This window comes from Triticum dicoccoides, chromosome 2B (genome assembly GCF_002162155.2).
Source record: "Triticum dicoccoides isolate Atlit2015 ecotype Zavitan chromosome 2B, WEW_v2.0, whole genome shotgun sequence".
NCBI classification, from domain to species: domain Eukaryota; kingdom Viridiplantae; phylum Streptophyta; class Magnoliopsida; order Poales; family Poaceae; genus Triticum; species Triticum dicoccoides.
Genome location: NC_041383.1, coordinates 810074899 through 810097690, shown reverse-complemented (window position 1 = coordinate 810097690; position 22792 = coordinate 810074899). Strand labels below are relative to the sequence as shown.

The 22792-nt window shown below is 45.2% G+C and overlaps 2 protein-coding genes, 1 long non-coding RNA gene and 1 pseudogene across 4 annotated transcripts; 1 reads left to right on the top strand and 3 right to left on the bottom strand.

Annotated features, from left to right (window-relative positions):
• The first annotated feature begins 274 nt into the window (after positions 1-274).
• On the top strand, positions 275-4422 carry LOC119366498 (probable LRR receptor-like serine/threonine-protein kinase At1g63430). Its single transcript, XM_037632241.1, has 12 exons — positions 275-441; positions 845-916; positions 1005-1148; positions 1248-1397; positions 1782-1889; positions 1968-2038; positions 2466-2705; positions 2785-2990; positions 3078-3210; positions 3297-3454; positions 3548-3760; positions 3940-4422. Exons 1-12 carry the CDS (start codon positions 290-292, stop codon positions 4183-4185), a joined length of 1893 nt encoding a protein of 630 aa, XP_037488138.1. The 5' UTR covers positions 275-289; the 3' UTR covers positions 4186-4422.
• Positions 4423-4507: 85 nt separating this feature from the next.
• LOC119366499 lies at positions 4508-7504 on the bottom strand. Its single transcript, XR_005176059.1, has 3 exons — positions 6040-7504; positions 5375-5948; positions 4508-5274 (listed from the first exon to the last, which is right to left on the bottom strand). It is a non-coding gene; the product is annotated as an uncharacterized LOC119366499 (long non-coding RNA).
• Positions 7505-7641: 137 nt separating this feature from the next.
• On the bottom strand, positions 7642-12005 carry LOC119366496 (tRNA-specific adenosine deaminase TAD1-like). Of its 2 annotated transcripts, XR_005176058.1 has the most exons (11): positions 11839-12005; positions 10842-11290; positions 10576-10647; positions 10172-10270; positions 9803-9975; positions 9635-9711; positions 9401-9520; positions 9240-9327; positions 8784-9092; positions 8401-8441; positions 7642-8323 (listed from the first exon to the last, which is right to left on the bottom strand). XR_005176058.1 is itself a non-coding variant. In XM_037632240.1 (9 exons), the coding sequence occupies exons 2-9, from the start codon at positions 11251-11253 to the stop codon at positions 8982-8984; spliced, it is 1152 nt and encodes a 383-aa protein (XP_037488137.1). In that variant the 5' UTR covers positions 11254-11290; positions 11839-12005; the 3' UTR covers positions 8620-8981. The 2 variants fall into 2 exon arrangements, 1 of the variants encoding a protein (XP_037488137.1); XM_037632240.1 differs by lacking the exons at positions 7642-8323; positions 8401-8441 and having other exon boundaries at positions 8620-9092.
• An 851-nt stretch (positions 12006-12856) lies between these two features.
• On the bottom strand, positions 12857-16512 carry LOC119361525 (annotated as a pseudogene).
• Positions 16513-22792: the final 6280 nt, after the last annotated feature.

Genomic DNA, 22792 nt, shown 5'->3' with positions numbered 1-22792 from the left:
TCACCTCGCCCTGCTTAAATGCTGCTCCTTTCTGACAAACTCGCGCCGCCTGCCGCCTCCCTTGCCCGGGATCACGCCTCCGCCGCCGCTCCTTTCCATTTCCTCCCCGCCCCCGTCTCAAACCGCCGTCCTAAATTTGGCCCTCGCATCTTCGGTCCCGATTCTTTCTCTTTCCGCGAAATTACTGCCCAAGATTCGATTGTTGTTCCCCAGACACATTTTTCCGACCGACGAGCTTCGAATTCGTGCGAATCAAATGCAAATTTGCCGTTTTTTCCTCTGACATGACATGTTTGCGGCAGTGTCGGCGCTGCTGGCCTTCAAGCGGGCGGTGATCGAGGACCCGCACGCGGCGCTGGCCGACTGGACGGGCGCCGACGGCGACGCCTGCGACTGGCGCGGCGTCGCCTGCTCCTCGCCCCACGGCTCCGTCGTCTCCCTGTAAGCAACTCTTCCAGATCTCACTCAAGCTCCGCTCTGCTCTTCACTGCCATTAGTCCACACCACCTACCTGTCTCTACCAGCTCAACGCGCTGGGAGGTAAATGGGGTTCGGTGACTGTGATTTGTACTTTAATCTCCTCTTCAGAGGAGAACAAAGCGGATTCGGTTAGCTGTGATGTGGATAGATGCTTGGTGTGCAGATGGCTTGTGAGAGTGGACTGATGTGCCAGTTAGATCAGCAGTCAGTCAGTCAGTCATTCAGTCAGTCAGTAGTAGGTTTGGGCAACAGGGAAAGGCCAACCGAAAATTTGTACTTGCATAATCTGATCGGTCGGAATCACGCCGAGATGAGACCGCTGATCACGACGATCAGATGATGAATTTGACTCCATGCCTTGCAGGAGGCTGTCGAACGCGTCGCTCAAGGGGTTCATCGCGCCGGAGCTCGGGCAGCTCATCTTCTTGCAAGAGCTGTATGTGCTGTTTCATTGTGTTATCTACCTATTGTTTGAGGCACTTTAGCAGCTACTTGGTTTCACTGAATGTCTGTGTTTTGGGCAGGTATTTGGATCACAACCTGCTCTTCGGCACGATCCCGAAGCAGCTGGGATCGCTGAGGAACCTCAGGGTCCTGGATTTGGGCGCTAACCGGCTGGCTGGCCCTATACCTCCTGAGCTGAGTGGACTCAACAGCGTGAGCGTAATGTAAGATACCGATTGCTTTGCTTCTACATTTGGAGTTTTTAAGTCTGGCTGCTTCTTTGCTACTCAAACTAAGGCATGTTTTTCATTCGTCTCTTGTAGAAACTTGCATTCCAACGGGCTAACCGGGAACATACCACCGCAGCTGGGCAAGCTACCAAATCTTGTCCAGCTTAGGTTGGACAGGAACAGGCTCAAAGGGTCAATTCCTGGTGGCAATGCTACTGGTTTTTCTCCAATGGCAGATACCGGGTCGGTGACTTGTCCTAACTCCTTTTCATTTCTGTATATGGTGCTAGATGTATTAGAGAAATTTGAATTATATGAACTCAATACTGATGGAAAATTGGATATGATGTAAGAAGGTCATGAAAATTTAATTTGTGATATTAAATTGTTCATGATTCATCAAAAATAATAAGACTGAACTGAACTTCAGAGTAATGATTAACTAGAATAGGACCAAAATGACAAGTATCGGTGGTAATACTTGCTAAATTTGTCCATGAGCTTTTGTTACCGATTTCTGTTGATAACATGTTCATTAAATACACATAACACAACCAATATGTGAGTATGTGGCCATGTTCCAGTAAATTATTACTATATCTGAATACTGTCTGTTTGCTTCGTCAGGTCCACGGCTCACAGTGGACTATGCCCGTCTCCTCGATTAAGTGTTGCAGATTTCTCCTTCAACTTCCTTGTTGGAAAAATCCCAATTTGTTTGAAGTATCTTCCAAGGTACTACAGTATTATGCAAGGCACTTCCCACTGTTAATATCAGTTAGAAGTCCATCCATTCATGTGGCTAGTTTGCAGGTCAAGTTTTCAGGGGAACTGCTTCCAGGATGAGTACTCTATCCGACAACGCGCTCATCAAATTTGTGCAAGTATGTGACTTAGCCTCTACAAGCTACACAGCTATTGCAGTGTTAACTACAACGATGACATATTTCTCGAATTTTTGCATGGACATTGGAATTCAACTCAGTTAACCCGATAAGTACTGAGCATCATGCTTTAAGATTATATATATGTCGCCCTTACAAAATTTATCTGTAGGATTTACCATCACTGCTCATGAGGCAACACTTTTTTGCCCTTTTATCTGCAAACGCAATTGTCCTTTAAATTACACTACTTATGCGACATGATGTATTCATTTCTTCAAGGGTAGTTTTGATACTTAGGCAAAACCTTATGTTAAAACTCGTGCACCACAAATATGGGTTATAGCTATTAACTGTATAACCAGTACTTAGCAGTGGCCTAAGGTCATCTTCAACTCCCATCGACTGAAATCTACTCTTGTTTTAGGTGCGTCTACAGCTGCTAATTTAAAGGGATTCAAACGCCCCGCTTCCGAGCATAAGCATGATAAAGTGCAGCAACCGACTTGGCTTATTGTTTTGGAAATCGCAACCGGTGCTCTTCTGCTTGTTTTCCTGATCACTGGTGCAATTACTGCCTCCAGAAGCTGCAACCTAAAGCCTTCTATAAGAATATCATCATGGAGTAGATCAAAAAGTTGGAGCGACGAGATAACAGTACTCATTGGTTGGTATTAACTTTATCTTATAAATTGATTATTTTGTCTTAAGATATATTGTTGCTAATGTGTTCACGCGTCTTTCAGATTCAGATACGCTGAAAAGTTTGCCAAAGTTGAGTCGCCAGGAACTTGAAGTAGCATGTGAAGATTTTAGCAACATTATTGGCTCAACTCCGGAGACTGTAGTCTACAAAGGAACAATGAAGGATGGACCTGAGGTTTCTGTCATATCATTATGCGCCTTTGAAGGTCACTGGACTAGCCAGCATGAGCTCTTTTACCAAAACAAGGTAGTTTGTTTGTCCAAAATTGCGACTCGGAAACACCTTTTAACTCAAATAAATAAATAAATAAATAAAATGGGACGAACATTGTAGGTTATTGATCTGGCAAGGCTGAATCATGAGAACATAGCAAAGTTTCTGGGCTATTGCAGAGAGAGTGACCCTTTCTCCAGGATGTTAGTCTTTGAGTACGCATCAAATGGTACCCTGTACGAGCACCTACACTGTAAGTCTATCTCTTCAGTTTCGTAATGACAGATTGCATTTTTTCTGTGTGTCGTAGATTCGATCTCCTTTGTTTTCTTCCTTTAGATGGGGAAGCGGCCCAATTCTCTTGGCTCAGACGAATGAAAATAGCCATCGGCATCGCCCAAGGTTTAAGGTATCTGCACACCGAGTCACAGCCTCCGTTCGCTATATCAGAGCTGAACTCCAACTCAGTTTATGTTACAGAAGATTTTACTCCCAAGGTACTGCATGCTTTTACCTGTATATTAGCTATACTTCTGTGTAACTTACCATTCAGATGAACACACTCTCTAACTTGGTGAAATGAACAACAGCTGGTCGACTTTGAGTGCTGGAAAATGCTGTTTTCGAGACAAGAGAAGGCGCTCGGCCACTTCAACAGCAAAGCCTCTTTCCCTAGCCGGGACTCTTCTGAGGATAAGTACATGGACATCCAAGGCAACACGTTTGCCTTTGGAGTGATCTTGCTCGAGATCATCAGCGGGCGGCTTCCTTACTGCAAGGACAAAGGCTACTTGGTAGACTGGGTGAGCCGAATTGTTTCTCAACCTCATTGCAATAGCAGTACATGTGTTACTCAAATATCGCGTAGAAGTAAAATGAAATGTTGGAACAAATGTATCATTTCACCAACTGAAGAAGTCATTTGCAGCGGAAGTTCAAACAACTGCTCATTCTGAATTTCTGATCCTCTACATTTGTGCAGGCCATCAAGTACCTCCAGCAGCCGGAGGAGATCGGGAAGCTGGTCGACCCGGAGCTGACGAACGTGCGGACGGAGGACCTGGCGGTGATCTGCAGCGTGGTGAGCCGGTGCGTCGACCCCGACCCGTCCAAGCGGCCATCGATGCAGATCATCGCTGGGGCCCTGGAGACCGGCATCGACCTCTCCGCGGCCGGCATCCTCAAGGAGTCGTCCCTGGCGTGGGCGGAGCTCGCCCTCTCGTTGTAGCACACGCCTCGCCTCACCTCGTCCCACTGTAGATTTTCGTCAATGCTAACACTGATTTGTTGCGTGCCATCATCTTCTCCGCCTTGTTGGCTCCACGTATACGACGCTTGGTAAAGCGGGTGAGGGGGCTGGCTGGGTTTAGCTCGGATTCTCGGGTACCGCTCGCCCAGCAGTTGGGCCGCCATGTAATTCTGTGTGCCTTAATTAGTTGTATGTTTCAGTGTGGGGGCTCAGAAATGCAATGCTGCTCCTTGTCTGAAATGATGTTGCGCCTTGTGTGAACCGTTGTTTTTCAGTTAAGAGAGTTGAGGATAGATCGATGCTTTTTCTCTAGATCTTCTGCGATGGTCTGCGTCGACGGTCTCTTGGAATGGTGCAGTTCGACGCAATGGCTCACCACCCTGCAGATGACCTTCAGGTTTTTGCTGGTCGGCTTCGGGTCGACTAGCGTAGCGATCTCCTCAGGCCTGCAAGAATGTAGAGATTCAGAATGAGCAGTTTGAAAGCTGGCTGCAAAATGTAGAGATTCTGAATGAGCAGTTTGGAAGTTGGCTGCAGATTGCAACAAACAGATTGTTTCACCAGGCTTGCCACTTGGGTGCATCACAAGTGCGTTTTCATCAGATAAATGGCCATCATCATCATCACCCGCACCGATCGGCTCCCATGCCACCTCTGCGTGTGAAAAATGCATCATGGCCTTGAGTCATCTGCAAGCAAGCAAGCAAGACTGACTCCAACATGGCTGCCCATTTCCTTCTTTTTCCTTTTTTTCTTTCTGCCAAGAGAGTAGTCTGCTTGTTTCCTTGGGCTGGCATGCATCTTCCTTTTTCAGCAGTAGAAATGTGTAGGTGGTTTCTTGGAGGGGGCAAGTCAAGTGGTGGTCCTTGCCACTGTTACAAGTTGATGGCACACCAACTAGAGATCCCAGTGCAAGTGTTTCCAGCTGAATCAGGCCAGAACTTGCTACTCATATCACATATCCTACTTCTTTTTTCTACCACTGGCACAAGAGATCATTGCCAAAGCCCATTTTATCCTTGGCTTGAAGATGATGGCACTCTCAATGGCCGTGGTACGTGTCTCCAGCTGAGAACAGGAAAAAAAAAAGAAAGAGTTGTGATCAATGGTAGCACTCATGCCACAAGCAAGCAGGCCTTCTGGTATTCAAGGCAGTGCATGTGCTCACTTGATGGCCAGGGCTTTCTGGTCTCCCTGCTGCCTCCTCCCTCCCAGCTTTCCCTCTCTGATGTTGCCGCCTTTCAATTCTCTTCAGCAAAATCATCATCAGCAGGTGGCCCCATCCATGTCAGCAGCAGCCATGGCCACCCTCTTATCCTCCTCCTCCTCCAAATAATGCACAGTACTAACAAATTTCAATATTAAAAAGATGTGATGGTTTCAGGCTGAGGCAGGCATGATACCAACACCTGTTGCTCCTGCTAAGCATGATATGCTTGATTAGATTTGCATTAGCAGTTTAGCACAAAGTGTTCTTATTAGAGGACAAAAGCGCGGTACTTAGCGATGATCCATCCAGGAAGCAAGCAGATGCTATGCTGAATGCTGATGCCCTTTTTGTAAAGCAGGAGCTGGTAGCTACTGTAGTTAATTAATGGGAAAGCAAGGTGTGATGATTATTTATATATAAATAAACAAAAGGAGAGAAGAAGAAGGCTTTTAAAAAAAAAATGCTTGGTACGATAATTGCATGCGCGCACCAGGTAAGGCTCCAAGCATAACAGACAACATATGCATGGATTCTGCAGAAACAAACCAGGCTTATAATTCAGTTTTTGTCTGGTTTGTTCACAGGCAAACTGAACGGACTGATCTACAACTTATAATGCTCACCTATTCTCTTCAGCAAAACCATCATCACCAGGTGGTCCCATCCATGTCAACAGTAAGCATGTCAACAATAATTTGAACACCAAAATATGTAATGGTTTCATGCAGAGGATGAGGCAACCATAATCCCAACACCTGTTGCCTATGCTAAGCATGATTACTTGATTAGATTGCACTGGCAGAAAGTGGTTCAGAGGACAAAAGCATGGTACTTAGCAATGATATATCCAGGAAGCAAGCAGATGCTATGCCGGTGGCCTTTTTGATGACGCGATGCTTTTGTAAAGTAGGAGCCGGTGGGTGATGATTATAACATGATCCCAACACCTGTTAGCCTCTGCTAAGCATGATTACTTGATTAGATTGCACAAGCAGAAAGTGGTTTAGAGGACAAAAGTGTGGTACTTGGCAATGATCTATCCAGGAAGCAAGCAGATGCTATGCCGGTGGCCTTTTTGATGACACGATGCTTTTGCAAAGTAGGAGCCGGTAGGTAGGTATTAGTTAATGGGAAAAGAAGGTGAGATGATTAATAAATAGTACTAATAATAAAATAATCCAAGGAAATAAGAGGAAGGCTTTTTTAATGATGCTTTGTCACGCACCAGGTTAGGTTCCAAGCATAACAGACAACATATGCATAGATTCTGGCCTGGGGAACTAAGTGGATTATTGTCAGTTAACAGTAGTATCCTGGAACCAGGCATATCTATAATTCAGTTTCTGTCTGGTTTGTTCATAGGCAAACCGAACAAAAATCTGCAACTTATACATGCCTCACCAATTTTTGTTTCTTTTGTCTTTCAACTTTGGACACCCTCTCATGTTAATCAATTCGAAGAGAAGATTAAAAAGTGTACCTTTTTTTAACTTTGTATCTTCTGAGTGTGTGTGTGTGTGTGTGTGTGTGTGTGTGAGCTGTGAAGCAGCAGGCAGTGGTGTGTACTTGGTGTGAGTCTGAAGCGAGTACATCCATCTTCCTTTCCTTTGAGGAGATCCTAAGCAACAACACCAGTGTCCTCTACTTGGTACTCACTTGCACCATACCACAAATCCCACTACGGCCAACTCGCACTGACGACTGGTTGCTCTGGCTTGCAACTGAAGCCTATCCTGCATCCAGACAATCATACAAAGCAAAAAAACAGACGGAAAATCTCAAGGATCTACTGCTACTTTTTCCTCCTTGCAGTTCTTGTCCAGCTCCTAGTAGCTAGGAAGGGAAAAGAAATTGCTGGAAGAACAGTGGGATGGAGTACTGGAGTCAGAACCAATCAGAGAAACCTTGTTGCTGTTGTTTTCAGTTACTAGACCTCACCTAAATATCGTGATGTGATGACAAGAGACTACTATTGCTAAGACTACACTTTTGGCCTCATGTGTTGTCGACTAGTACCACCGGTCACTTGCTAGGGTCATGCACCTTAATGATAGTAGCTACTTACTGTAGAACATTGCTCATGGACATCTCTAGGTGCTATAGGGCCATGCACCTGTGTCTATCATGTCTGTACATTTTTGTTTCATTTCTGTTCAGCTCATGGCCGCACAGGCAATCCTGCACGTTGTCGTTGTTTTTTAGCCAATCAGAAGATGTGGAGGAAGCAAAATACCAGTATGCTACAACCAAAACAAGATTTCCTTTTGGCAGCACTGCAAACTAAAGCAAGACGGTTTTAATCATTTGTTAGCTCATATACTATCCCCCAGATTTCCTTGCTTCTACAGCCTACACTGATAGATGATGGTGGAACTGTCCTGGTCTAATAAAGGGATATGCAGTGGGTAAAAAAAGATGAATTTTATTTGTTCATCCAAAACAGGTCTTGTTTGTCAGCAGCTGCTACTATTAACCCTTTATTTTGCTTTGTTGAGAACATATAGCCCGTACTGCAAAAGCACTGCACTCACTGATCAATCTCAACGCCCCAGTTGCAAGTTAAACTACATTGAGATCTGCCTAGAAAAAGAGATCATTCAGGTAATGCGTACCTGGTAATAACCCTTGTGACTACTTCCACAGAATTTTTTTGACAAACCGCGCCAGTTTTCACAGAGAGGTTTGGCCGCAAGTCCTCTGAATCATTGCGTGATCTTGGATGTATAGTCCTAACTATAGTCCTAACTATTGCGTGATCTTGTGACTACTGAAGCTTGAAAATTAACCTGACTGACACCTATTATCCCTTCATTTAAACATGTTTAACTCAGGCGTGACAAATTATGCCAGAGCATGGTGATTTGAACGAGGGTCTTCTCCTAGGGTCACGGCTCGCTCTGCTGTACGCTGCCAAAATGAAGCAATGTGATGAGCAAATCGGCTAGAAACCCAAGCTCAACTGTCAGTTCTGATAGCCAAGTTACCTCCATAATGCCTGCACTCAGAGCTGCGCCGCTGTCACCGCCTGTCCAGGATTGGGAAGAGAAGAGCTGTCAACTGTTAATCAGTATCTTAACGGGCTCATAAAGTATTGGAGAGTGGAACTGAGCATTATCACTTGCTAATTTGATCAGACATGAAGGATGCAGTATTATAGACAAATACTGCTCTGTGTAACTTCAGACAACTAAGTGGCCTATTCCTTGAGAAGTGGCAGTGTCTTGACTATTTTGGGGCATATGAGGGAGACAGACTTTACAGGGCTACATGGTCAGAGTTAACACAATTATTGTGTGCCGATTCCTTATCTTTTCTTCTTCTCTCCAACAATTAAAAGAACAAGAATTACACAAATATAAACACCCACCTCATGGTGCCAAACATCAAAGGGCCTTATAGGTTTGTTACAGGCTACCACTGTTCAATACTTCAGTATTGTGCAGAAGCATAGATGCTACAAATAAGTTGAAAGAGCTGGCACAGAAAACTGCTAAAATTATGGTTGAATTAAGGAACTTCAAAATCCAGCCTCTGGGACACAGCATAGAACTTCAAGATTTGGTTATCACCGTCGAACTGTAAACGAATCAACGGATGCTGGCTTAGCACGCCACCGGCCAAAAAATGGAGCCTTTCTAAGAAGCTCAAGCATCTGCTGGTACTCACAAGCCATGTCCTACACAGCAGAGATAAGACACCTTAAACCTTCACTTCTTATATCCATAATCATTGCTCGCAAAGAATCAGGAATCATTTAACGTAATCTAGCTCTGTGGCTTCAGCTCATTATGTATATGATTAATTACAGTATAAGATGAAATACCTTAATTGCACGATAAGAAAGCTTCTCATGCCGGAATTTTGTGACTAATGGATGTTCAAGTGATATGAAGGCCTCTGCCAATCTTATCCTGCCATCAAAACACATATTATCATGACAGGTTTACATCAGAATGGTAGGAATGAGAAAGCAAACTTTCTTACTTGCAGAGCAATGACTCAGTGGAGGGTGAGGATGCTGCCTTTGAAGATGTGCCTTGTTTTCTCCCAGTTGTTCCTAAAACAACTTCATGCAAACCGGATTTATTCCAGCATATTGAATACCTAATAAAAGAACGGCAAGATGAGAAGTTCAACAAAGAATTGGTACATCCAATACAACAAAAACGAAATGAAAAAAAGGAGTCGAAAATGACAACAAACCATATAACTAACTACCCGCATGTCAAAGGGGGTATATCTCCCGAAGTCTGTTGAAATTCTTTAGGGGGGACAGGTGCCTCAAAAAATAGTGGCTGCAAATACGAAAAAGGTCCACCAACATGTCAAATGAAGAATGTACTGTCTCACTACAGAACTAGAAGGAACGAAAACCAGGTCACCAACCTTGTTCGGTTTGAAAGGGTCAGGGAATTTACTGGATAGACAGGACAAACGAGCACCAAGAACTTTTACAACGTTATCTTCAATACAAAACCCTTCAGGTGCACCATCAGATGATTGTCCAATGGTAATGGTGGACAAATACAAGGGTTCGAGAATGTGTGACAGCAATGCACCTGTAGAAGAACACATGCACAAAGAGGTGACATTTCATTGAGTAAGAGCTGATCAGTGAAGTGACAAAAAGAATTAACTGGGAAAAAATGGTTGCTATTAAAGTGGTGTGCACCATATACTGCCACATTCATCCATGAAAATAAGTGGTCTTACATAATCAAAATATGGATCTGCAAATGATTCTGGAAAACAAACCTTGAATCCCAACGACACACCAGCGAGTAATTTTGTCAAAACAGCTCACTGACAATGTTGTATCACCACGGCCTGGCTTCCTTTGAACAAAACCAACATCTGATATGCAAGGTGATACGTCAATTAGAGAATATATGCGAATAAGTAACAATGCAAACATAAATGAATGGCCCAACTCCAAAACTGTATCAAACCCTACTCCGCATTGGTCAGTGGTCACTAATGTCATGTTGTCAACTAGCTAAGTGTACCACATTTCCAGGGCACCACCTAACAAGAGTAATTGGGTTCACAAACCACCATAGAAAAAGTCACTTCTGTTTGATAAAACAAAATGATCCTCCTAAAAACATCTGGACAGGTTGCAACTTCTGCTGAACACCAAGAATAAGAAAGAAGCATACCACTGTTCGCCATGGTATCCAATTGTTCCCTTCGAACTTCCAAGGGTGACGGCGGCACCGGCATGATCCCACCTGCACCAATTCACCAAATCGGGCAGCTAAATCAATGTTCATACTATGTGATGTGATAAACATATTCCAAGACATCGCTACAGCAGTCCAAAAAAAAATACATTATCTTTGAATAAATGGTAAGGTGTATTATCAGGAATGCAGAGGATAATTCAGCTTTGGAAGAAAAAAATTTAAAAAAACCATGTACATACAGGGGATCTGGGTGATGTAGAGATGCAGCTGATGCCCGTCCTTGAGCCTCCATCGCCCATCAGCACCAGATGCAACCAGCCAACTTGGTGGGTTGTCTGTGCCAATCTCGGCATAAATGAGGCGGAGCAGCGCGCGGCGGGCGACGACCTCGGCGTGGGCGTCATGGACGAGGTCACCGCGAGGTCCGAGGCGTGCTGCGCCGAGGCACTTGGTGCCGGTGGCGAGGGAGAGGACGGTGGGGTTCAGTGGGTTCTCTGGAGAGGAGAGCACGAAGGCGGCGAGGACGGTGGACTCGCGGCCCTGCGGCTTGCCCTTCTTTGGGAGGGCATAGTACTGGTGGAGGGCGGCCGAGGAAGCAGCCTTGGCCCACAGGACGCCGTCTTGCCGCTGTGGCGAGGAGGCGCGGAGCATCTAGGCGCGACAAGGACTCCAGTCCAGAGGTTACAGCCTACAGAGTTCAACCAACAGTGATTCAGCGAACAAGGGGAAGATTCCAGCTGTATCAGAAAAATCCTTTTAAAGGATCTAACCAGGGAAATCAAAAAGGGAAAACTAAACAAGGTTCCGATTAACTTCCCAACAAATTTCTGCTCAAAAGAGATTACCTAATTATCCTTGGTAGTATTATACTACATTCTAACTATTCTTGCCACTCAATTGTTCTTCATTATTTTTCTCTGATTTTTGTGAACTATTTTATTCGGTGGCACCTTCTTACTGTATACAATTACATAATTACCACCAAACAGAGTAACACAATGAGTATTTCCTGCACTTTTTTTTTTTAGATAGCGAACCACCAATGGAGTCAATGGAGTCAATGGAGTGGTATATTTAGGTCTGTAAATGGTAGTGGTGAGATTCACATTGTTCAGCAGATAGTGTGCTGAGTTAAAATTGCATGGAGCAATATATAAGTAGATGCTAATAGTTTGATGTTACAGATTGAAATCAGAACACAGTAGATGTTATGCTAGTAAATCCGGCTGATGTTACCTGGAGCAGCCGGCGCCCTTCTCCGTCTCCGCCGCACGCGCGCGCGAGAGAGAGAACCACGCCACTTCCCTCCTCCTCTCTGGTCGCCGCCGAGCCCGAGCTGACCCTCCGCTAGATTTGCGGTGGGGCGACCGGGATCCGGCGAGAGCAGGGGTGGAAGAAAAAGAAGCTCGGAGGAAATACGGCGGCGGTCTTATCGGGACAGTTTAGAATAGGCCGGCCCAGAACCACGTGAAACTCACAGGCCTGGGCCGAAATCCTACTCGTTATCGGAAGGGTTCTCGATTTTTGTTCACAAAATAATTATGATTATACATTCCAAAGAATGTTTGTCTCAACTTCGGAAGGGTTCTCCAAATTTTAAAAAATATTCACAAATTTTAAAAGTATTAATGGATTCATAGATATTCACGAATTAAAATAATTTAAAACTTGCTTTTTCATGAATTAAAAAATATTCATAAATTTAAATGTATGAAGCATTAATTTTTTCTTTTTTTTGTGGGGGGAAAGCATAATTTTTTTCATGATTTTCTACAATCATGAATGTATAAAAAATAAAAATATGAAAACCCAGAGAAGGAAAAGGAAAATATACAATAAAAATCAAAAAGTCAAAAGATAAAACTAGCACAAAAACCGCGTAGGAAACAAGATACCTGGAAACCGGTTGGGGTCTTGGGGTACTACAAGGCGCAATTCGCCAGTCTTACATCCTCTGCCATGATACCTATTGTTTGGAAGGAATGGGCCCAGCCAAGTGTGAGTTCTTCAAGACTACATCAGCGCGGATGACCAAAATGTGGCATGTGCCCTCTTTGCAAGCAAGTCCAGGAGTCCGCCACCCAACTTCATTTTCATTGCCGTTGCACGATCAGAGCTCGGATGGAGATCGCCAATTGGCTCGGTCTTCATGATATATTGCCTAGAGTTTGGAGGAATGCTATCTCAGTAGAAGTTTGGTGGATTGATACCGTGAGCAAGAGAAGCGATCATCATTCCACATTATTACAAATCATAGGAAACTAGTCAAATCAGGGTTCATCACTCCACGATTTTACAATACAACAAACTGTATATTGTTCGTCGTCCCATAATTTTCAAATCCACAGGGAATGCATAAATTCATCATTCAACATCCAGCAATTTCGCAAACAGTAGGAAACGAGTAGATTCGGTGCTCATCGACTCCGGCCAAGGCATTCTGCACCGTTCTTGTTGTATGACAGGATCGGTAAGCAGCACCATTCGCTCCCAGATCACCCAGAATCAAAGAATCAAGCACCTGCACCCAGCTGACCCATGTGCTTCGGTGTGGGAAACATCATCATCAAACTGTACACCTGGTGTTTTGACAGGTTAGCCAAGGGATTAAAGATAAATAAGCAGAACTAGCAACAACTCATACTTATGTAAGCTACATAGCGAGGTTTTGCAGAACACACAACGGGAAAATTAAGCATCACAGGGATTTATATGGTGTACCTCTCATGCGCCTGCCAGGTCCAATTTGTTTATTGTGAATGTGCTGAATCTTTTGCCGGTTTGGATCTCCAATTGTTTCACACGACCTCATGAACACCTCATTGCAGCGCTTGAGTTCAAACTCCTCAAGGGACTGGGGCAGCACTGGAAGAGAATGGATATTTTGGCAACCATCGATGGACAGTTTCGTGAGAGCTAGCCCCAATAGGCTGCAGTTCCAGAGCTCAAGTTCTTGCAGGCACTTTAAGCCACCGTTCTGCCTACCCACCATCCAATTAGGGTATCTCACTCTGTTGTACCTGTGGAGTTCCAGTTTTTCAAGATCCTTTGGAGGGCATAGACCCTCAAGTACCTCTACTTCAACTTCTGGATTGCAGCTCTCCTGATCACAATCCCAGCATAGTTCTAGCTCTGTGAGTAGCTCCTTATGAGCTAGCTTGGCTTCAAGAGCTTCCCCATTGCTTCTAACATTTTCAAGACCTCTAATGTGCAAACGGCCACGAAGCTTGTTTAGGTCCCCCAGATGTTTTATCTTGGAACCTCTGCTATCCTTACTTACTGTGAAGTATGGTCCTAACTCTTGGAGTGATGTCAACCTGGCAATGTTCACCAACTTCACCATACTGGCATTCCCCACATGGCGTAAGCTAACCAAATAAATCCTGTCTTCACCTTTGGAGAGCGAAAGATGTCTGCGATCACCAAAATCAAGTGTCTGAATGTGGTGAAGTTCTCTAAAGGTCCCTGGTAAAATTAGTCTGTCTGATCCACCGATCTTGAAAGTAAGGTGGCGTATATGCTTGACACCAATAGGTTCTAAGAACTTGACATGCATAGTCAAACCAAATGTCACATTCAGTACCCGCAATTTTTGCAGCCTCATGATTAAATCCTTGAAAACTTCTACCTCATCTTGTGTCGATAATTGGATATCTTTGATGATGAGAGTGCAATTTTTTCAATTCAATAGTCTTCATGGCAAGCTTATCCCCATTATAGGTATCAATAGAAAGATGGCGAACACCTGGAGGAATTTCTCCTGTCCACCCGTCCTCAATTCTAAAGTAATCGCCTCCAGCGATCCTCTCTGCTAAATCGTACGGAAGATCATGCATTAAATAGTAGTCCTCACCGCAGGACTCTTTTCCCCCATATTGCAGAAATGAGATTGACACAAGTTCGTCAAAGTAATCCTGACCAACATCTTCCATTTCCTTCCCAGCATTAGTACTTCTTATAAACCCTTCTGCCACCCACAACTTAAGTAACACATGACGTCTGAAACAATGTCCTCTGGGGAACATACTACAGTAAGCAAAGCATTGTCTAATCTGCGCATTAAGATGCTGGTAGCTCCATGACAGAGCTCCCATTGTCTCGTTCAATAAGTCCTGATCCCTAGCTCTTCTCCAAAACTCAACATTTTTCTTGTACGTAGTTGTCCTCCCACTGTACTGGCTGCTAGAGGTGACCTCTTAAGCTTTTCTGCAATGTGGGCCCCAATATTCCAGAGTGTGCTCCCAGCTCCATTGTTTGCATTCCAATCTCCAAGTGCATAATACATGAATAGCTCAAGGAACATACTATCATCCAAGTCACTAATTGGAAAATTGGCACATCTCACATCAGGACCAAGATCAGAGAAGGCATCTACATTTCGACTTGTCGCTAGGATCTTGCTTCCTCTCTTTCCAACCTTGAATGAAGAAAGTAATTGTGGCAGATTCTGCTCACCAACATCCTTGTTGCACCAGACATCATCTAGTACCAAGAAAAACCTTTTGCCACTCAGGTTATTTTTCAATGAGCTTTGTAGCATATCAAGACTTAAGTCTGTTGTATGGTTATAGAGTCCATCACGATCACATCCTTTAATTGCCTCAACCATGTGCCTGTAAATGTCCTCGATACAAAAACTTTTAGAGACATGGATCCATAATAGTATGTCAAAATGGCCATCTTTTTCGGCTAGCTTGTCCTTTTCCTCCTCGGCATAAACCAATTGTGCAAGGGTTGACTTCCCAGATCCGCCAATGCCATGAACTCCAACAACAGAATAACATAGACCGCTATTCCTGTTTGTCCGGCCATGACCTGCCTTCTCATGAAGCATTTCTACGATCTTGTCACGATCCTCATCTCGACCAATTACCTTCACTGTGGAAGTTGCAGTGGTACGCGCATTGGCTGCAATAGGTTGTCTCTCATCACCCTTACTTGCACCGGGCAGGTTCAGCCATTTCAAAATTTGGTGTGCTTCATTTATAATCTTTTCTATTTTCTCTAGGCTCTGCTTTAGTTGATTTTTTGACATACCAGTCTCCTGCAAAACAAAATCACAGGTAAGGATATCAATAAGGAAGAGGATTTTAATATAGATTGTCCGCAACTCATCCCAACCAAGTTAATAACGGAAATAGGTAGGGCTAACATATTTTGGGGGAAATTTCTGACATCCTGCCAACATATCCGCAAGCTAAATGCTGAGTGCCACTTGTCTCGGTCAGCTGTGCCAATGGTTATTTTTATCCATTTTGTCCTTCCCTTTAGGGAAGGACCTGATTTTTCTTAGATTTGATCGTCTGGCTAAGTGCCACTAAAAACTCAACTCGCAGAGTGGTAGTCATAGTTAAGGTGGGAGCAGTGGTACGGACATATGTAGAAGTAAACTACTCCCTTCCATCTATATAAATTGTCGCTGATTTAATACAACTTCAAACATTCTATGCAGCGAGTTTCGAGTGTGAGAGAGAAATATGAAAACAGCAAAGCTTGAGTAAAGAAAATGACCTTATTTGTTAGGGGGGAAACGGCGATGGACTGGATCTTGTGCTTCAGCAAATTCACCCTACTTGGAGGCTCGTCTGAGTTGAGCTCGTAATCTTGGACCTGTTTCTCGAGGCGATGATAATCAATATCATCCAAGATGTCTTCAGCTTCATAGAAAGCAGACTTAAGGTCCCCGAACAGCTGCTGGAGATGAGCCCTGTGAGGGCTCTCTGCCACCATCTCGATCACCTGCTCCAGCAGCAAAATCTTGGGCTCAAGTTGTCTTAGCTTCTCCGACGCGTCAAAGCCGAGGAAGGAGGAGCATTTCTTGAAAAGGTCGGAGATGACGGGCGAGGCGACCCACCCTGCGGCTTTGATGCCCCATCCAATGGCAGCAGACGCAGTCACCGGATCCGCCATCGGAAGCTACTGCGAGTTGCTGGACAATTTGCTGAGAAGTGGTCCAACATGAGTGCAAAGGACGTGTCACTAATAATGTCCATGGAAATGAGTCGAGAAAACATGCACCGGAGTAGGTGTATAGAGGCTGGGGGCAGATTACCAAGGCCGGAAGAGGCGACGGCCAAATCCGGCGGCTTGGACTCTTTTCCAATAACAAGCACGAGATTGGTCGACTCCTATTCCTATATATGAGTGGAAAAAACCATTCAATGCAATACCATGTTGCAAAAGATGGAAGAATAGTCGATTTCCCATCACAAGAATCTGCAGCTAACACAGTCACAATAAGAAATCAGCACATATAATATAGGTAGCAATTTTTCTGAATATCGCTGTGTGCAAACAACACCCAGCCCTGTAACATTTCTTGTCTGTTCTACAGTATATCCCCCCCAGAACAGAGCAGCAGATGTCTCAGAAGAAAAAAAGCAGAGAGCAGCAGCAGCAGCAGCACATAGCTACGCCCTCCAGCACAAGAGCAGCAGCAGCACCTCCATGTGCCGGAGACCGCCGCCGTCTCCTCCTGCTCCTTTCCAACTCTGGAGCTGACAGAATCTGCTAGTTTCTACTACTAACTGCTCTCTCCAAGGTCAACGCCTCTCTTTCTCTCATCTCGACCAAAAAGATGGCGAGATGGGAATGAACCTCAGGGACGCAGTCGCTATGTGGTGGCTGGAAGCACACTTCCGGCGGCCGCCGTTGGCGTCGTCTCCGAGAGGGGAGACACGGTTGGGTCGCTCTTGCAAGCCGTACAAGTGTACTGGGCTAGGCTGCTCGTTGGGCGGCTTCCCGATGAGGTATCTCGGACTACCACTGACCATCCGGAAGCAATCGGCTGCGCAGTTACAAGGCCTGGTGGAACGCATCGCGGCTTGCCTACCTACTTGGCGTGCCGCGACCCTACCGAAGAGCAGCAGGTTGATCCTCATCCAATCGGTCCTCTCAGCGATGCCAGTGCATGCGATGTTGGCCTTGGAACTACCGGCGAAGACAGTCTCGGCGATCAATAAGATCCTGTGTGGCTTTCTCTGGTGTGGCAAGGCAGAGGCGAATGGAGGAAATTGTGCGGTGGCCTGGAACACTGTTTGCGCACCCAAATGGGCTGGAGGCCTCGGGATCCCAGACGTCGCTTGGATGAACGTAGGAATGCAGGCCCGCTGGCCATGGTTGGCGCGTGTGGACACACGAGGCCCTGGAGCGAATTCACTATAGCAGTACCGAAGGCATCCATCCAGCTGTGCAACGCGGCAACGCGGATGGTGCTGGGAGATGGCGCACGTGCTCTCTTTTGGGAAGATAGATGGATGGATGGGTTTCGGATGGAGGAGCTCACACCCATGATCCATGCAAGGATACCGCGACGAATCCGCAAGCAGCTCCTGGTCAAGGACGCAGTGCAAAACGGGGCGTGGGCAGCTTCCATTGGCCCAGACATCGACGCACCAACACTCATGGAATTCATAAGCCTGTGGTCTTGGGTCCATGGCGTGCAGCTCCAAGAAGGGATACCGGACACCATCAGGTGGGCTTGGGAGCATGACGGCCACTACTCCACTCGATCGGCGTACGCCGCCAAGTTCATGGGAAGAGAGATAGCCCCAACCTCGGAGGCAACGTGGAAGTGTCGGCCCCCCTGCAATGCCACTTTTTCACATGGCTCGCGATACGTAACAGGTGCTGGACCTCGGACCGCTTAGCAAGGAGGGGGCTGCCACACCAACAATCATGCCCAATTTGCAGCCAGGTTGACGAGACAATGAACCATATTATGCTACAATGTGTTTTCGCAAGGACTTTCTGGATGGAGATCATCCACGCTTTGGAGATGCCGCAATGGACGCCAACCACACATGACACCCTACCGGAGTGGATCCTCAACAAGCGGGTACATGGCACCAACGAGAAGGATCTGAGGGCCATCATCATACTTGCCTTGTGGGAATTGTGGAAACATCACAACGGGATCGTGTTTGATGGTTGAACACCATCCCTAGGTAGACTACTAGCAAGGGTCTCCAATGAGGGCAAGGCTTGGAGGACGGCGGGCCTCCTAAAGTCGGATTTAGGACGTTTATTTGGGCGGATACATAGGTGGGAGTCTAGCGAAACGTAGACATATGTAAACGATGGACTGGGTGTGTAACACCCTCAGCAGAGGGCTTCGTGTACCCTTTCTTCTCCATTAATGAAAGATACGCATGCTATGCGTATTTGAGAAAAAAAACGGTTGGGTCGCTGCTGAACAATTTTTAAGTGCCAATGATAGCTACGAAACAACTACTTTTAAAAAAAGATGACCCATCTACCCCGGTTGCTTTACACTGTTGAAAAGGAGGATGACGTCATCAGTTGGTTGCATTCAGCTCATGAAGCGTGTTCGTTTACTATTTCGAGATTCTTTTTGGGGGAAACGAGGCAAAAATACATGGGGTGTCATCGCCTCTGGAGTGTCATCCCGAGGAGGAATGGGCAAAAGAGAAGATCTCCTTCCTACTCCACATGCAAGCGGCATCGACCGGAGAGGAGGAGTAGGAAGGCAATCTTCTCTTTGCCAATTCCCCCTCCGGATGCCTTGTGTTCTGGACGAGTTTCTGTTGCGTTTGTGCGTCTGATCTCACTAGTAGAAAAGGGGGCAAAGGTCCAGGCCGGGTCAGCCCATTAGTCCTGGTTCAGTCCAGAACCGGGACCCATGGGGCATTGGACTCGGTTCATGAGCCCCGGAGGCCGGCCGGACCACGTGGGCCATTGGTTCCGGTTCGTCTGGACCTTTTGGTCCCGGTTGGTGGGACGAACCGGGACCAATGGGCCTCGCTCCTGGCCCACCACCATTGGTCCCGGTTGGTGGCATGAACTGGGACCTAGTCCCGGTTCAGCATGAACTGGGACCTAGTCCCGGTTCATGCCACCAACCGGGACCAATGAGGTGCCTATATATACTCCCCCACGTAAGAGCAGAGCACACTGCTCTATTTTTTCTGGCCGCCGAGGGGAGAAGGCTTGGTGGTGCTCTAGCTCACCTCCTATGCACACAAGGTGTTCGATGGAATGCCCGAACCACACTACTTAAGCTTTCTCCTCTCCAAGCTCGACCACCAAGCTCCATTTTCCTCAATATTTGTCTAGGTTTAGCGGTCCGTCACGCTCCATCCCCGTTTTCACCGTCGTCGATCACCCGTGCCGATCTCATCGACGACACCACCGTGGTGAGCCTCTTGTTCTTATCTTTTTTCTGAAAGTAAAAATATTCTTACTTGTATGTTTAGATAGATACTTGTATTATTTTCTTACTTTTATTATTGCAACTTATATAGTCCGATCGTTTTGGTATCCGCCCCCATCGGTCCTCGTCCTGTCTATGATTCGGATGTGGTATATATATTATCTTTTCATAACTATTGGTTCATTTATTGTTTATGACAATTATGCCGACCAACGTGATATAGATTTTATTTATCTAGGAGGTTGTTGAACCGGAAATTCCAACCGACCCTATTGTCGAGAGGTTAAATTTAATTGAAGAAGAAAACAATTTCTTGAAGGAAAAAAATAAGAAAAATTGAGGAGGAGAAGATGATATTGGAGTTGCATGTTGTGGATGTCGTCGATAATCACAAGATCAAGATGGATGCAATGCGCTTGAAGATTAGAAAGATTAGAAAATATGCCATTCATACTGAGGCTTGGTATCATTATGTAGTTGGATCAGTTGTTACCTTGGTTGCGATTATGATCGCATTTGTTTTCGCATTGAAATGTTTTACATAGTTTCAATGTATGGTTTAATTAATTTAGATACTCTGCAGAGCTTTATATTGTTAGATAAGAACTATGTATGTACTTTGGTTTTAATGTGATGATGAACTTCTATTAATTTGGTCACTTAATTATCTATTCATGATGTTCTGTAATGGTTTTTTTACACATTTAATTATATATAATGCACGCAGATGAACCGGCAATGGATATACGATGACAGACACACCTCCGAGTACATTAAGGGCGTGCATGATTTTCTTGAAGTGGCTGAGGCAAACAAGCAGAATGGTTTTATGTGTTGTCCATGCCCTATATGTATTTTGTTGTAAGTAGAAACAAAATAAAATAAATAAAGCAACAAAGAAAACAAAAAAACAAAAAATATTATCAAATTTGAAAACTAATGGCACTAACAGAAAGTTTACAATTTTTCTAAAACTAAAAGCAAAAAAGAATTAAAAAATAAAGCAAAAAACAAAAAAAAATGCAGAAAACAAAACAAATAAACTAGAAAAAAATAAAAATAGCAACAATAAGTATTTTGTTGTAAGTAGAAACAAAATAAAATAAATAAAGCAAGAAAGAAAACAAAAAAACAAAAAAAGTGTTTTCAAATTTGAAAACTAATGGCACTAACAGAAAGTTTATAATTTTTCTAAAACTAAAAGCAAAAAGAATTAAAAAATAAAGCAAAAAAAAAGAAAATAAATAATGCAGACAACAAAACAAAAAATGGAAAAAAATAAAAATAGCAACAATAAGTAAAGAAAACAAAAAAAACAAAAAGAGTGCCTCCTACTGGGCCCCCACGGCCTGAATACGACTAGAAACCCTACCATGGGCCAGGATTCAGGCCCACAGGCAAAGCAGTGTCAGATTAAGCCCATAGGCCTGCAGTTCAGAGGAGTTCGAGAGAGAGGAGGCAGCAGTGCTTATAAGCAGGTGGTCGACGCTCTCAACTAGCAAGGTGGGACTAAACTCCCACCACCACACCGCTGTGCAAGGCCATTGGTCCCGGTTGGTGGCACGAACCGGGACCAATGCCATCCTTTGGTCCCGGTTCGTGGCACCAACTGGGACCAATGCCCCCCCTTTAGTCCCGGTTCGTGCCACCAACCGGGACCAAAGGCCGCCGCTTCCCGCCCTTTGGGCTGCTGAAAAGAGGCCTTTGGTCCCGGTTGGTGGCACCAACCGGGACTAAAGGGGGCATTGGTCCCGGTTGGTGCCATAAACCGGGACCAAAGGCCTGGGTATATAAGTAGCACTTAGGAAAATTTGACGAACTCATCGCCAGTTGCCCCCCGGCCCGCCCGACGACGCCGAGCTCATCGACGCCGCCAGGCTGCCCAGATCGACGTCGTCCGCTGCCCCGACGCTGCCCGCCGCCCAGATGCCGTCCGCGCGCCCCCGTCGTCGCCCCTGCCCCGTCGCCGCCAGGCTGCCCCGACACCGCCCGCCGCCCCCGCCGATGCCGTCGTCATCGCCCGCGCCCGCCGTCGCCGTCGCTGTCGCTTGCGCCCATCGTCGACGTCGTCGTCGCCCGCGCTCGTCGTCGCCGTCGCTGCGGGGAAGCACCACGCCGGCTCCCGCGACCCGTTCATCCCCGAGGCCGTTCGTCCGCCGTCGCACTGATTCCGGCCAGTGACCTCGACCCCTCCCCGCACTGTGAGCCCCTGCCTCCTCCCCTTTCCTTCTCATTGCCGTCCCCGCACGCCATCCGCAAGCGCACGCCACTGCCAACCATCGTCTCCGTCGCCGTATAATGCTCTGTATATGCTCACTGTATGTATGTATGTATGTATGTTCACTGTATAATGCTCTGTATATGATGTATAATGCTCGTTTTTGCATTTTTTTGTTACCAAGAAAAAGGTCAATTTTTTGGTGATATGTATGTTCATATGCTCATTAATATTTAAGAAAATGTTCATATGCTCATTTAAGAAAATGTTCATATGTAACATTTAAGAAAAAAAAGTAAATGTATGTATATTCATATGCAAAGAATTATTTTTGGATGAAATGAGATGAGATGCGATGTGTTTTCTGTTGGAGAAGAAAAGAGGAAGAAGGAAGAAGGAAGAAGAAGGAAAAGAGGGTCGAGGGGGGGGGGGTCGATATACCCCCTCCCTGATAACATTTTTTTCCATGTATATATGCAAAAGTTACATTTTTAGAAAAAATTTATATATCTAGCTAGGAAAGGAAGAAGAAGAAAAAGAATGAGAGGAAAAAGGAAAATAAGAAGAGGAAGAAAAAGAATGAGAGGAAAAAGGAAATAAGAAGAGGAAGAAGAGGAGAAATAAATAAGAAGAGAAAAAAGAAGAAAAAGAAGAGGAGAAGAAGAAAGGAATAGACGAGAAGAAGAAAAAATAGAATATATTCTATTTTTTTCTTCTTCTCCTCTATTCCTTTCTTCTTCTCCTCTTTTTTTTTCTTCTTTTTTTCTTCGATCTTATCCTCTATTCCTTTCTTCTTCTCC

What these genes read in the sequence shown, in the direction of transcription:
- LOC119366498 (XM_037632241.1), top strand. Translation starts at nt 290, where the DNA reads ATGTTTGCGGCAGTGTCGGCGCTGCTGGCCTTCAAGCGGGCGGTGATC. An exon ending in CTCAACAGCGTGAGCGTAAT is followed by an intron (nt 1,149 to 1,247) that starts GTAAGATACCGA and finishes CGTCTCTTGTAG; the next exon opens with AAACTTGCATTCCAACGGGC. An exon ending in TGTTTGAAGTATCTTCCAAG is followed by an intron (nt 1,890 to 1,967) that starts GTACTACAGTAT and finishes GCTAGTTTGCAG; the next exon opens with GTCAAGTTTTCAGGGGAACT.
- LOC119366496 (XM_037632240.1), bottom strand. Translation starts at nt 11,253, where the DNA reads ATGCTCCGCGCCTCCTCGCCACAGCGGCAAGACGGCGTCCTGTGGGCC. An exon ending in GTGTGTCGTTGGGATTCAAG is followed by an intron (nt 9,976 to 10,171) that starts GTTTGTTTTCCA and finishes GTTCTTCTACAG; the next exon opens with GTGCATTGCTGTCACACATT. An exon ending in ATACCCCCTTTGACATGCGG is followed by an intron (nt 9,521 to 9,634) that starts GTAGTTAGTTAT and finishes TTCTTTTATTAG; the next exon opens with GTATTCAATATGCTGGAATA.